This window comes from Capricornis sumatraensis, chromosome 16, assembly GCF_032405125.1.
Source record: "Capricornis sumatraensis isolate serow.1 chromosome 16, serow.2, whole genome shotgun sequence".
NCBI classification, from domain to species: domain Eukaryota; kingdom Metazoa; phylum Chordata; class Mammalia; order Artiodactyla; family Bovidae; genus Capricornis; species Capricornis sumatraensis.
Window position 1 is genome coordinate 31,725,711 of NC_091084.1, and position 15,278 is coordinate 31,740,988.

General features: G+C 37.8%; 1 protein-coding gene across 1 annotated transcript in view; it reads left to right on the forward strand.

The window, feature by feature from the left end:
• Positions 1-15,278, forward strand: part of CBL (Cbl proto-oncogene) — an 80,443-nt gene that overhangs the window by 52,540 nt on the left and 12,625 nt on the right. The window contains exons 3-11 of the mRNA XM_068988603.1: positions 2,666-2,812; positions 4,961-5,117; positions 5,941-6,062; positions 6,396-6,533; positions 8,411-8,498; positions 8,865-8,996; positions 9,191-9,394; positions 14,367-14,498; positions 14,584-14,964. Coding sequence (XP_068844704.1) covers positions 2,666-2,812; positions 4,961-5,117; positions 5,941-6,062; positions 6,396-6,533; positions 8,411-8,498; positions 8,865-8,996; positions 9,191-9,394; positions 14,367-14,498; positions 14,584-14,964 — 1,501 coding nt within the window. The remainder of the gene's footprint in view (positions 1-2,665; positions 2,813-4,960; positions 5,118-5,940; positions 6,063-6,395; positions 6,534-8,410; positions 8,499-8,864; positions 8,997-9,190; positions 9,395-14,366; positions 14,499-14,583; positions 14,965-15,278) is intronic.

The following is a 15,278-nucleotide window of genomic DNA, read 5'->3' on the forward strand; positions in this document are numbered from 1 at the left end:
AAGAACTAAAGAGCCTCTTGATGAAAGTGAAAGAGGAGAGTGAAAAAGCTGGCTTAACTTCACGGGAAATGGATAGGGAAACAATGGAAACAGCGACAGACTTTATTTTGGGGGGCTCCAGAATCACTGCAGATGGTGACTACAGCCATGAAATCAAAAGATGCTTGCTCCTTGGAAGTAAAGCTATGACCAACCTAGATAGCATATTAAAAAGCAGAGACATTACTTTGCCAGCAAGGGTTCGTTTAGTCAAAGCTATGGTTTTTCCAGTAGTCATGTATGGATGTGAGAGTTGGACTATAAAGAAAGCTGAGCGCTGAAGAATTGATGCTTTTGAACTGTGGTGTTGGAGAAGACTCTTGAGAGTCCCTTGGACTGCAAGGAGATCCAACCAGTCCATCCTAAATGAGATCAGTCCTGGGTGTTCATTGGAGGGACTGATGTTGAAGCTAAAACTCCAATACTTTGATCACCTGATGGGAAGAGCTGACTGATTTGGAAAAGACCCTGATGCTGGGAAAGATTGAGGGCAGGAGGAGAAGGGGACGACAGAGGATGAGATGGTTGGATGGCATCACCAACTCAATCGACCTGGGTTTGAGTGAACTCCGGGAGTTGGTGATGGACAGGGAGGCCTTGTGTGCTTCAGTCCATAGGTCGCAAAGAGTTGGACATGACTAAGTGACTGAATTGAACTGTATATATCTGTTAATCTCAAATTCCAAATTTATTAACGCCTCACTCAAGGAAGGTTAGTTTTAAGTCTGAGAATGTTGCTTTGAGTTGCTAGCATTTGATTGGAGAAATACAGTAGGCAGTTGGAAAGCTACCAAGGCCTAAGATTTGGGAATCTTTTGCAAACCAGTTTTTGAATCCTTGAGTTAGCAAAGGAAGATTCAAGAGAGTGCATGGAGAGAGAAAGGAAATGGAGAGCAGATTCTTCAGTTCACAGCAGATTCTTGGGAAATAGCTATTTTAGGAGGATAGAAAGGAAAACCAAAGGAAGAACAAAAGCAAGTAGGAGAACCAAGAGAGGATGACACCGGAGAAACTAAGGAAAGACATTTTCAGGAAGAAGTAGGATTCAAACTGTTTCTTCCAAAAGGGTCTCTGTTGTAACTTTGTAATATGCGTATTTTCTGTCATGTATGTTACTCTGCTGTGCTGTTTAGCATAGTTCTTTACAACACATAGTTCTCAGCAATTTAGCATATCTTAAGGGAATCAGGACTCTCTTGCTTATCTTTAAGGATTAACATTTGGGAAAATGTTATGTAAATATTAGGGTTTAGTGCATTGTGCAGTCTGGTGTCCTGCTGAAGACTTTGGGAAGTCATTGGGAATAATTTGTGCTTTGCAGATTTTCTATATTATTATCTGTGAGATATATATATATATTAATATCAATAGTCTCTGTTTTTGTTTCCTGTTTATTAAAACAGTAACTGTCCTAACCAGCAACAATTGAAGGCTGTTAAAATACCAAGAGGAAAACAATTAATGGAGTTTAGGGATTGGATAAGTGATTGTGTTTTTCAACTTACTTACTTGAGCTTTACAACTTACTTGAGCTATTTGGCATAGGAATTATTTTAGACTGACTACAATGAATATTGATTTTATCACTTTTTTGATGCTTTCAGAAATAGGAAAATTAGAAAGAGTAAAACTTGATTCAAGTGCAAAAGACAGATACCAGAAAACTTAAGCTGATTTGCTGAAAAGCTGATTAGAAAGATTTCAGAAATATTTTGCAGAAAAGTTAGGGCTATAGGGACTTGGTGCAGCATTTTATCTAGGAAGGACAAAGATGGGACTAATGGTGAAAAGAAAAATCTGTGTTAAAGAGAATTTTGAGGCAATAAAATTGATCATGGATTGACTTGAAATTTTATTGTCTGCTTGTATGACAAGAATTGACTTTTTAATACATAAATACTAATTGTTGAGGCAAGGGAAACGAAGCAACTGCACTAGTAGCTGGTTTGGTGAATAGCAATATCTAAGACATCTGTATCTTGTTCTGTAGCAGTACCGTTAAAGATTACCGAGATAATCTGATTTAAGTACACACCTGAAAGCAGAGACATCATCTGGTGTATTGAATTGGTACTTTATAACCGCAACCATTAAACAGAGGTGGTCAGGCTGAAGTTAACTTGTTAAAATATAGTAGTAGCATGTGCACTTATTTAGAAGTTTTTACATGGTTTGGGTGTTAGCTTATTTATTTTTAATTTAGATGAGTTGCGATAATTTAAACATCCAGATTAGTTTATGCAAAGCAGGAAATAATATATTTTGCTTTTCTAACATCTCTTTTGTGAGTGAATGGTTATAGCAGTGTACAACTTCTTACACTTTTTGGTTGAGTCCTCTTTTATCTATCAGCCTAAAAAAGGTAGATTTGTTCATAGAAGTTTATGCTCAGTTATTAGGCCTGATTAATTAAAGATTAAAAGTCTTGAAATAGATTACTGTTAAAATTTTTTTTTCTTATTTACCTGTTAACGCCTATTTGAACAGAGGGACAGGAGTGGACTTTAGTGAATGCAGCAGTCTTTCTTGCATTATAATCACACACCTGGTGTAGTGGATTCAGCACATTTAAAATAAAAATAATTTTATGTGCTCATTTAACCATTGCACTTCTGATCATTTTTAGGCGAAACCTGACCAAACTGTCCCTGATCTTCAGCCACATGCTGGCAGAACTAAAAGGAATCTTCCCAAGTGGACTCTTTCAAGGAGACACGTTTCGGATTACTAAAGCAGATGCTGCAGAATTTTGGAGGAAAGCTTTTGGGGAAAAGTAAGTGTCAAAATAATGAATTTGAACTATGAAGAACTGAAGCTTGTGTTTAGGGTTTTTGTTTAGTTTGAAACAGGAAAATAATGAATATATGCATAACTACTTCCCAACTGTGGTAAGTATTAGCCTAGTTTTTGTTGTTGTTGTTGTTGTTCTGATCATGTTTGTGTTTTTTTCCTTAGAGAAGTAGATAGACCTTTGCAGCTCTCTTGAAACCCATGCTGTTCTCTTTTTCCTCATCCATTATGCTGTTAATGAACACATACATTTCAGAGTATTTGCTATTGCAAGCAGTGCTACAGAAAAGAAAATTGTATTTCCCTTCATATGCAGGGGAGAAAACAAAATTGTATTTGCTTTCATATGCAGGAGTTTCTCAATACTTACATACTTAGGAATGGAATTGCTGAGTCAGGGGGTTTCACATCTTCTGCTTTGCCAAACATTGCCTAACTGCTTTCCAGAGTGGTTGTACCAGTTTCTGTTCCTGTGAGTAGCATGCACGTGTTCCAGTAGCTCTGCAGTTCGGCTAACTCTGGTAATATGAATTGGTATCATATTTTGCTGTATATTCTTAATGACAAGGGAGCTTGAGCACCTTTTCACATTTGTCACCTGTCTAGATTCTTTTTCTGACTTGGCTGTTTCTATTCCTGACTTGTCTGTTTTCCTACAGACTTGTCTTTTTCCTATTGTAAGATACTAATTCTTTGTTAGTCATTAACGTTAGAGATGTCTGTGGCTTGTGTTAGTCACTAACATTAGAGATGTCTGTGGCTTGTGTTTCCACTTTGTTATATTGTCCTTTTTATTTTAAAAAAAATTTTATTTGGCTGTGCTGTGTCTTAGCTGTTGCACAGGCTCTTCTTTAGTTGCTGCAAGCAGGGGCTGCTCTCTGATTGTGGTGCATGGGCTTCTCATCACAATGGCTTCTCTTGTGGAGCACAGGCTCTAGGACATGAGGGCTTCAGTAGTTCAGATTCCCGGGCTCCAGAGCACAGGCTCAGTAGTTGTGGCACAGGGACTCACTCAGCTGCTCCACGGGATGTGGGATCCTCCTGGAATAGGAACAAGGATTGAACCCATGTCTCCCGCATTAGCAGGTGTATTCTTTACCACTGAGCCACCAGGGAAGCCCATGATTTAAGTATTAACATAAATGTTCTTGAATATACTCTGAAATTTTAAATTAAAGAACTGAAAAAGTAGAAAACAATAAAATTTTTCAGTTGAGTATACAGATCCTAATGTAAGTCTCTCTTTGAATGCTTTTTTTTTAAAATTGCAATATAGTTGATGTACACTGTTAAGTTAGTCTCAGGTATATACTGTATATTGATTTGATGTATGTTAAATGCTTGCTTTATTTTAAAAGGTTGTTTTAAGCATCAGATATAGAATAATTAGATAAAATAATAATTATTTTAAAAAACCTAGTTGAAGAGGATAGGCATGAGTTTAACTTTGTTACTTTAACTTAGTAACTATCTACTTTCTAGAGTTTAAATTGCCACTTGATCTCTTACTTTCAGGCAGGTGAATACATAAAGGCAATGAGATTTTACTTTATTTATTTTTTTAATCTTGAGAAGTAGAAATCCCGTAGTACCCTTTGCTAGCCACATCTGGAGTTTAATCATTCTTCTGTTAAATAATTTCTTCTTCATTTGTATCAGAACTCTCTTCTTCCTGTACCTTAAGCTTTATATTCCTCAGGTCTAGTCCTTGATAGTGTGGGTTCCTCAAAAGAATCAGAGTGTTTTATGTGCTTTAAAAGGTTAGTTTAAACACAGTGAGTGAAGATCTGGCCACAGGTTACATCTCTAATACAAAAAGGATAATGTCATCTCTCTTCCTGCATCTTTAATACAACAAATGTCTGAAGGTGAGAAAGGGGATTAACATGTGGCACTCTGCCAAAGAAAAGTGGGAAAAGATGTCTCTATTATTGATTTACTCATCAGGAAGTTAAGACACATATCATTTATGCCCTTTCTGTTATCAATGCAAAATATAATTCAGTTTCTCTAGGAAAATTAAAGTAGATTTTGAGAATTTAAAGAGACTGTTTTCCTTGACCGTAGTAATGCCTGGAATTATCTGCTATCTTATTCTGTGCCTTCTCTCTCACCCCCACCCGAATCCTAGGACAATAGTCCCTTGGAAGAGCTTCAGACAGGCCCTTCATGAAGTACATCCCATCAGTTCTGGGCTGGAGGCCATGGCTCTGAAATCCACTATTGATCTGACCTGCAATGATTATATTTCAGTTTTTGAATTCGACATCTTTACAAGACTCTTTCAGGTAGGATGCTAAAATGTTGGCTGAACTAATTATTGCCACTTTTCTGAAGGGGAACCTTTTAAAAAAATAACATTTGGACATTTGGGAGTTTGCCTATTATTAAAGTATTTATTCTAGAAACTATAGTTTAAAAAAAGGTTAAAACTACTCTGTATTTTATATTTATATATATATGTAAAAAGAGTAACCATAATCTGCTTATTCTACTTATATTTATAATATTTCTCTGTTGTTAAATATTCTTCTTTACATCATTTTTTTTTCTTTGCCTCATTTTAATGGTTGTATTTTACCCTGAAAATGGGTGTAATATACTTCCTGAGTTCAGTTACTGGACATTTATGTATGTTTCCAGCTTTTTCTCCTGTGGTATTAAAATTCTTGACTAATACTGAGATGCATTGATGGTTCACAACTCCTTTCCTTTTCTAAAAATAATGTGTGTATATGCTACCTTGCATAAACCTTTATTTGGAACTTGTTACTTGCACATCAGGCCTTGCCCTGTTTTCTCTGTTTTTGTCTGTTGTTTAACCTCATCATTACTCTAATAGCTCCAGCAGGTTAGAGCTGCTTGAAAATTTTCTGTATTTTGCACAGTTAGGCTTCTCCCTGTGTGTTATTTTCGTCTTAGCTTTTCAAAGTTTTTGTTTCCCAAACATGTTTATCTTCCCTTAAAGTAACAATATGGTTGAAAATTTGTGACACTAAATGGAGAATTTATATTTGAGCGTTGAGGTGGTTTTTCCTTTTGTTCTTCATTGCTCTGAGGCTGGTTGTATGTTTGGAGTCGGATGGTCTGATTGGTCTCTTGTTTCCTTAGCCCTGGTCCTCTTTGCTCAGGAACTGGAATAGCCTTGCTGTAACTCATCCTGGTTACATGGCTTTCCTGACATATGATGAAGTGAAAGCACGACTCCAGAAATTCATTCACAAACCTGGCAGGTCAGTGGAATGAAGCAAAGAGGCTTATTTACCTGAATTGTATTCTGTGACCTTTGCTGAAAAGGAGGAAACATGATCTTTTACTAGTTCCCCAGTGGCTACATTTCTATGGTAGGATTGATGTCTGTTTATCAGAGGAATTGACTTATTCAGATACTATGATTTGATAAATGCTTTCAAGCCACTTAAGAATTAAGCTTTTGTGCCTTTTCCTTTTGGTGTGGAGTCACTGAAGAATCTATTATTGATGGTCTTTTTGATTTTTGTCTCTGTCTCATCTTCCACCCTAATGCAAGCATATGTAATCAAGGTTTTGTTTCTCTCTGTTTTCAGTTACATTTTCCGGCTGAGCTGTACCCGTCTGGGTCAGTGGGCTATTGGGTATGTCACTGCTGATGGGAACATTCTCCAGACAATCCCTCACAATAAACCTCTCTTCCAAGCGCTGATTGATGGCTTCAGGGAAGGCTTGTGAGTACCTACTGTTGATCCTCTGTTAGAGTCTAGGAACTTAGGGCTGTGAAACTGCATCATTAATGACTTTATTGCAGGTTTTCTCTACAGGTTAAGATTCAGGAAACATATTAACAGCTTATATTGTTTGAATTTTCAACTTTTGTAGGACTTCTGTTTTTATTTAAAAAGGATTCCTTGAGTGAAATTATTTTTTCCTCTACTATTTCCCTTGTTACCCTGAGTAGATTTTATCTTTCTTTTTTTTCCACACGTTAACTTATTTTCAGGTCTATATTAGGTTTTAAAATATATAGTACTGTCCAAACACAGGGGCCTCCCCTAGAGCTCAACAGGTAGAGAATCTGCTTGCAGTGCAGAAGACACAGGAGACACGAGTTTGATCCCTGGGTTGGGAAGATCCCCTGGAGAAGGAAATGGCAACCCACTTGCCTGGAGAATCCCACGGACTGAGGTGCCTGGTGGGCTAAAGTCCAAAGGGTCACAAAGAGTGACACAAAGACAGGAGTGAGCTACTACAACACTGACAACATCAGCATTGTCCTCCAGACACTGTTATTCTTTCTCCAGGGCACAGTGCCACAGGCTGTATTTTAATCAAGGGGTTGATAAGCTTTTTTTGTGAAGGGCCAGATAGTAAATATTTCACCAGTCTTTGCAAACCACATAAGTCTGTGTCACTTGGTGCTGCAGTGGTTAAGAATTCACTTTGCAGTGCAAGGGATATGGGTTCGATCCCTGGTTCGGGAACTAAGATCCCACATGCTGCAGAGCTTCTAAGTCCACATGCTGCAGCTAGGGATTTCAGGGCCACAGTGAAAGATCTCCTGTGCTGCAATTAAGACCTGACTCAGCCAAATAAATAAATAGATAAATATTTAAAAAATGTATTTGTATACCAGTTAGCAGAAAATGTTACCAGTTATTTGAACTAGGCAAAATTAGGATGACTTAAATGTTCCTGATGGCAGCAGGCTCAGGCCTTCATCCTAAGTTCATTTTAATTCAGCAGAATTTCTTCAGGCTATGGGTTTTTGTAATCTCTGCTAATATTTATGACTTAAGTTCCTATTTATTCTAGAATTCCTATTTCTTTGGGAATTCAAATTGATTATCAGTTGGTAACCACTAAGAATACTAACAGTTGACCAGGTATGAGAAAACTACTTGTGTTTTAAAGTGATTAGGAAAATCCATTTTCCACTACACATCATTTCTACAGTAATGTTAGAACTGAAAGGGGCACTTCACTAGATGTCAGAGCAATTGGATGCTAGAAGCTTCCTGGTAGTTGATCTCAGTGGCTTAATTTGCTTCTTGTTACTTTTCTTTCAAATTGGTGTCTCTTAGTGTTAAATCTGTAAACAAGGGTGTTTTAAGGTCTTTGGTTGAAGCAAATGTCGTTTTTTTAAAGAGAATTCACACTTTAATCTGTGGTCATCCACAGATAAAAATAGGAGTTGGTAAGTTATGGCGCACAGACTAGGTCTTCTAGTCTGTGTCTAAGATAGTTTTTCCTTTTCAGAATGTTGTTAAAAAAAAAAAAAAACACGAAGAATATGTGACACAGACTTATGTGGCTTGCAGAGCCTGAAACATTTACTAACTGGCCCTTTACAGGAAACGCTTGTCAACCCCTTAATTAAAATAGAGCCTGTGACACCCTGGAGAAAGAATGTCAGTGTTTGAAGAGTATCTTCTTAGAACTGATCTGTGTTATTTAATTTTTTTGAAGTACTAATAAAATTTCTGTTTGCACTTCTCCTAAATTGCCCTTTTAGAGTGAGAGAATTCCTAGATAACATTTGTCTGTATTAGTAAGCAGTGATAAATTGGCTTCAGTAGACCACCAAGATTGGTTACTCTTTTTACAGCTATTTGTTTCCTGATGGACGGAATCAGAATCCCGACCTGACAGGCTTATGTGAACCAACTCCTCAAGACCACATCAAAGTGACCCAGGTGAGTTTTGTTTTCCATTTTAATCATATTTCTAGACCCACCCTTCTGTATATTACTCTGTAGAACTGACAGAATTATATTAAGTGATTGGAACACTTAAAATTTTAAACCATCGACTAGATTAGTGAATTTACGTGTATGTGGTCTCTTTTTAAACCCTGTTTCTTAAAATAGAACCAAGACTAGGTGCTTTCTGTTTTACCTGTTCACTGTTGTGACACTCCGTTTCCAGGAAGAAGATTAGTATTACAAGTAACCATCTTCAGTTTTCCTATTTTTAGCATTTATAGTTGCAGTCATTCATTCATTCATTCAACAAATATTTGTAGCAGACCAAATAATCTCTTTTTTCTTTTTTAATCAAAGGAGCAATATGAATTATACTGTGAGATGGGCTCCACATTCCAACTGTGTAAAATATGTGCTGAGAATGATAAAGATGTGAAGATTGAGCCCTGTGGCCACCTCATGTGCACATCCTGTCTAACATCCTGGCAGGTATGGATCCAAACCATGCTTTTTCTCAGCTAAATAATCACAGTGAAGAATTGGGGATTGTATATCCTTTATGGATATAAAGAATGGTTTGTGGGGTAGGTTCTAAACTTTTGGTGCTTTTTTCATTTTTAGGTACTGTATTTTTAGTGGACGAATATTTTAAGAACTTTCAGATGTGTCTGTTTCCTTTGTAGGAATCAGAAGGCCAGGGCTGTCCTTTCTGCCGATGTGAAATTAAAGGTACTGAGCCCATTGTGGTTGATCCCTTTGATCCTAGAGGAAGTGGCAGCCTGTTGAGGCAAGGAGCAGAGGGAGCTCCCTCCCCAAATTATGATGATGATGATGATGAACGAGCTGATGATTCTCTCTTCATGATGAAGGAATTGGCTGGTGCCAAGGTAAGTCTGCAGTTTAATAGATTGTGGCAAAATCTATCATCAGCTGTGTCCTAAAGCAGTAGATCACTTAACAACATCTAAAATACAAGGAGTAATAATAGCTAATATTTACTGAACATTTACCATGTGAAAGAGAACCATGCTAAATACTTGACTGCTTTAACTCATAATCCTATATTTATCCATATTCATGTAACCCTATGAGTAGAAGCTATTATTATTCTCATCCAGCAATTGAAGAAATCAAGGAACAATGAGGTTAAGGAATTTGCTGAAGGTCACACTACTAGTAAGTTGAGCCAGAATCTGTGGCCAGGCATCCCGCCTTCCAGGCCCATGCTCTTACTGTCTGTATCTTAGAACTGGGTTCTACTCGGATAGCTTGGTGGAGAAAATGAAGGAGGAGTATAAGAATTGGACCGTGTCTTGCTGCTGTGACTAGAATATTTTCTCCTTGTTTTTCTCTCTAGTGGAGTCTTGGCAATGGAAAGTTAGGTTTAGGCAGGAGAAACAAGGCCTTGTTAACAACTAAATAAATGGCAACTAAAGTGATTGGAGGGTGGTAGGAGGTACCGTACAGAGACTAAACTAACTAGAAAGGCCCTGGTAAAGATAGGAAAGATAAAGGCCAAGAAAGGATGTGACCAGATTCTGTTACATCAGTGGTAGGATAAAACAGATTTATTTGCTAATTCAAAGTAAGGCAGTCACCGAAGATTTTAATAAATATAGGGCAGACAGAGGTTCTAATATGCTATCAGTTCTCTAGTTTAGGCTGTTACAGCTTTCATAGGAGGCATTTTTTGGTGCAGAAGAATCTTTCTTTTGTGTCAGCACCTGGCTACCTGGTGCATGGTTGATGCTCAATAAATCCTGAGAAGGTGGGTGGGATTCTCTTCAGTGATTGTGTCCCGTTTGTTTCTTCCTCTCTGTCCTCAATGCCACTGCCTTATTTCAGGCTCTCAGAAGCATAGGTTCTCCCTGTTTCCAGAGTCATTGATCTACAACACACACCTTGATCATCTCATTCCTTTGCCTCGTGCTCTTTAATGACTTCTCATTACTTAATGGGTTAGTCAGTACATTCTCTGTTCTAGGCACTTTGCCCTGATAATCCTTTCTACTTCGTGTTTTATGGAAGCTGAATCATCAAAGATTTCTCCATGCTTTTGTCTTGATAGTTTCTATGTAATTTAGCTCAGTTTTCATATCCTGAGAAATCTTTCCAGACTATACCCTGCTTCTCCTACCCCTAACTCACACATATTTACCCAAATATAATCTAGGTCTGGCTAAGTATTTCTGGGATACTGTGAAATGTCTGCCATAGAATTTACCACCTGGCAATAAAAAGTATTTCCTGGAAATTGCATGGCAGTCCATGCCTGGAAATTGCACGGCAGTGGTTACAGTTCCTTGCTTCCACTGCTGGGTTTGATCCCTTGTTGGGTAACTGAGATTCCACACACCATGTTGTGTGACCAAAAAATAATCATTTCCCATTGTAAGTTCCTAGAAGGCAAGAGTCACCTCTCATTTGTAACTGGCTACTCACAAGTGAGCACATAGTAATTGCTTTGGATGTTTGGGAATTAAAAACACATTGAAACAGAAATTCATAAATGTGTCTATGCTATATGGATAGTTGAGGAAATCTGGACTATTTGAGTACTGCATTTTAAATTTTTTGAAGTTGACCCTTATGGGCGTTCTTTTGCAAGTCTGTCTATAGGGTGAATTTCTAACAGTAGGATTGCTAGATGAGAGTATGTCCATTTAAACTCTTTGAGAGAGGAGAGGGATATAATTAGTGCTGGGGCATATGGGAATTTCAGAAAGCAATGGTATTTCGTTTTTTTAGCTGAAAGGTAGGTTCTATGTGGGTGTTTCATCTTATTCTTTGTACCTTAGAGTTCATTATCTACTTTGTATGGATAAAATATTAGAGTAAAAATATCTCTTAACTCTTTTTGGATAGACATTAAAATTTGTTCCCTGTATTTTTTGTCCTAAGGTCACTCCTAAAGTATATGCGACTATGAGAGGACCTGCTTCGTCACATCCCAGTAGCTTGTTGTTTTGTTGCTTAATTTTGATTTGTTTTTAAAATAGTGAGTCTACTTTTAAAAATATCCTTGTGATAAATACACATGTTTTTTTTGTTGTTGTTTAAAGTTGAAAAGAATTGCTAAAAATGTCGGTTATCTGCTTCCATCTCCTCGAGCTCCTATGTCCCATTCAGATTTTTCCATTCCTAAAGCTGTTCCCTAGCCATAGGCTATACTGCTTTCTCCTGATTTTTCGATATTAGTTGTATGTTTAGAAAAGGATTGAAATCTCTTATCTTCCTCCTTCCTACTCCCTAACTTCCGACTGTAGTTAATTGGAATGTTTTTTGGTTCAGTCAGTATTCAGTGTTTAAATGATTTTTGCTCCCTATTGTTTCAAGTATATACTATAATGTGATTACTTTTGCTTTGTTTTACAACCTTCCACTTTTCTGAAATAATTGATTTGTTTTTATTTCCTTAGTTTTCAGTTTGTACCTGTCACTACCAAACATCCTCTTGATATAATTTTCTATGGAGTAAATTCTATGCATGTATTAATAAAGTAGATACTGTATAATGTGGTATACTGATGTATGGGAGCCTGTCATGTTCTGGCTCCAGTGTGGACTGGTTTTCCACTGGGTGTGCTGCCTTCTGTCACCCTGAAGTCTCTCTTCGCCATCATCATGGGATGTCATTGCCTCTCATCTGTGTTGGATTTCGTAACTCCCATGTTTTTCTGTTTCTTGCTTTAACTTCCTTGTTTGAGTAGAGTATGCTCTCAAAATAGCATGCTGTGAAAAGGTGAGAGGTGAAATTTTTGAGACATCTGATATCTTAAAAATGTCTTTATTCAGCCCTCAGACTGTCTAAATATAGACTTACTGGGTTGAAAAAAATTTTCACCTCTGTGAATTGTTACAGCCTCAGTGACTTCTAGTTTCTAGTAAATTTTTGCTCTTTGGTGCCTCCTTTCTCTCTGTCCTCAGAAGCCGTAGAATATTTTCTTTATCCTTGATTCCCTGAAAAGGGTGTTGTTGTTTGGCTGGTTATGGGTTTCTTTTCTTTCTTTGGGCTACCTATGTAATGAACACTTTCTATATGGATATTTATATCCCTTAGGTCTTGCAAATACTTTTTTTTTTTTTTGTAATTTCTTCCTCGTATGCACTTTTATCCTTTTCTGGAGCTTTATTATATGTTGAGATAAAAGAACATTTTAGGGATTGGTTATGATATTGAGGCATGAACTGAAGAATATGATTGATTAGCTCAACCCTCTGCCCTTTAGGGATGAGAAGGAGTGATGATTGAGGAGGGGGATCAAAATAGGCAGAGAGGACTTTCCAAACTGAGAAACAACTTGGAGAAAGTTAAGGAGGTAGGAATTCCAAAATAGAGAATTACAGAAAACGTTATTGGTTAGGAGACCAAATTAGACTCGTGAAAGCCAGGTAGGAAAGTGACATTTTATGACATGGGAAAGTAGGAGTTACTGGTGGATGGTTTTTGAACTAGTGAGGGTTTAACGATGGTTAAGCTGGTAATGGTGAGCAAGATGATTTGGCGAGATAAGAAACTAGAAAGTTGGGAGAATCGTTAGAAGGTGGTTTTGATAAATTAGGTCTGATGTTGGTGAGTAGAATGAAAAGGAAAATACAGATATGCCATTCTTTTGTGGAAAAATAACAAGATACAGTGAAAGAAAGAAAGTGAAGTCACTCAGTCTGATTCTTTGCGGCCCCATGGGCTGTAGCCCACCAGGCTCCTCTGTCCATGGGATTTTCCAGGCAAGAATACTGGAGTGGGGTGCCATTTCCTTCTCCAGGGAGTCTTCCTGACCCAGGGATTGAACCTGGGTCTGCCCGCACCATAGGCAGATGCTTTGCCGTCTGAGCCACCGGGAAGGTGCAGTGACTGACTAGATATTGGTGATGGAGGGAGAGTGAGTGTGGCTTTCCACTTTCTTAACCCTTGAGGTGCGGCGCTGCTCATGCTCCGTTGGCGTGGAGGCTGTGTTCTTGTGTGAGTCAGAGCAAGCAGCCTGTAATGCAGGCTTTTCCCCTCATTCCCCGCTTGGCATTAATGATAGGACTTAATATGGAGATGGTTGTTTTTCTGTCATTTTACATAAGTGCTTGTAATACATATTTGCCTATTTTCCATCTGTTTTGCTTTCAGGAAATGCAAATGCAAAGTAGTATTTTGTATAAATTCTCGTATATCTCTTGACAGCCTACTTGGACAAGCTTATCAGCTATTCATCACCCTGCTGTGGGCAGGGAAATGGAAAAGGTTATACATTTATTTGTTTCTTTTGATTTGACACAATTTTTGGAATACAAATTGACAAAAAAATCATCCTTTTTAATTAGTGAATCAAAATAACATTTCTTTGGAAGATCACAAGATGCTTTTTAATAATACCATCGATCACTTTATCTTATAAATCTCTTTTTTTTCTTTGAATCATAATAACCTCTGGAGAGTTTATTTACTTTGATTTTTTTCTTCATTCTGCTCCTTAAGCATTATTTTCTTAGATGATTTGTTGAGAGATTAATGTGTATCCCTTTCTTTTAATACGACTTTCTTTTTTTAATCTTGAAAAGATTTTTCTTCTTCTGAAGATTAAGAGATGTGAAATCATAGCTTTTTTAAAAATTGTCAGCTTGGAAGCTTCTTACAGCACAGCAGTTTCTAGATAGAAGCTTTGTAGCTTGTATCTTTATGGTACTTTTGTGATTGAGAGCGCCCTCTTATGGTAACATATAAATAATTCAGAAAGCACTTCTGTAAGCAAAAGTCAAGCTCATTGGTATATTCACTGTTCATATTATACTTCTTTACATATTTAGGAGTTGAGAGTTACCCCTCCTCCAAACAAGAATAACCTATTAGGAAATTTTCACTTGTATTAGGTGGAACGACCTCCTTCTCCATTCTCCATGGCCCCACAAGCTTCCCTTCCCCCAGTGCCACCACGACTTGACCTTCTACAGCAGCGAATATCTATCCCTTCAAGTGCTTCTGGTCTTGGAACTGCTTCTAAGGTAAAGCGTTATCCATTTCTACAGTTTTTTCTGATTCTTTTTTGTGGATTAGTGGAATTTGATTACTTCCATCATGCTTCCATAGGCTCCTTCTGGCTCTCTTCATAAGGACAAACCATTACCAATACCTCCCACTCTTCGAGATCTTCCACCACCACCCCCTCCAGACCGGCCGTATTCTGGTGGAGCAGAAACCCGGCCTCAGAGACGCCCCTTGCCTTGTACACCGGGCGACTGTCCTTCCAGAGACAAACTGCCCCCTGTCCCCTCTGGCCGCATTGGAGAAACGTCATGGCTGCATCGGCCAGTCCCCAAAGTACCAGTAGTTGCCCCAAATCCCAGTGACCCCTGGACAGGGAGAGAATTAACCAACCGGCATTCACTTCCGTTTTCATTGCCCTCACAAATGGAACCCAGAACCGATACACCTAGGCTCGGAAGCACATTCAATCTGGATACCTCCATGGTGAGTCCTGATTATTATTGAAATTACTGAAATTATTTATCTTAGTAACAAATATTTGTGGATGACATTGATGGGGAATGTTCTATGGTGTGTTTTATACTGGATTCAGAGATAATATAATTCCTGTTTTCAAGAAATATATCTGTTAATATGTTTGTGAATGCAAGAAGCATATTTCTGCCATGAGTTATATAAATAGAAAACATTTTAATTTTAGAGAAAGAAAAGATTATTTCCAGATAGAGCAATCATGAGGGCTTTACGAGAAGAGTGGCATCTGAATTTTAAGTATCCTTTCCAAAGTAGATACTGTT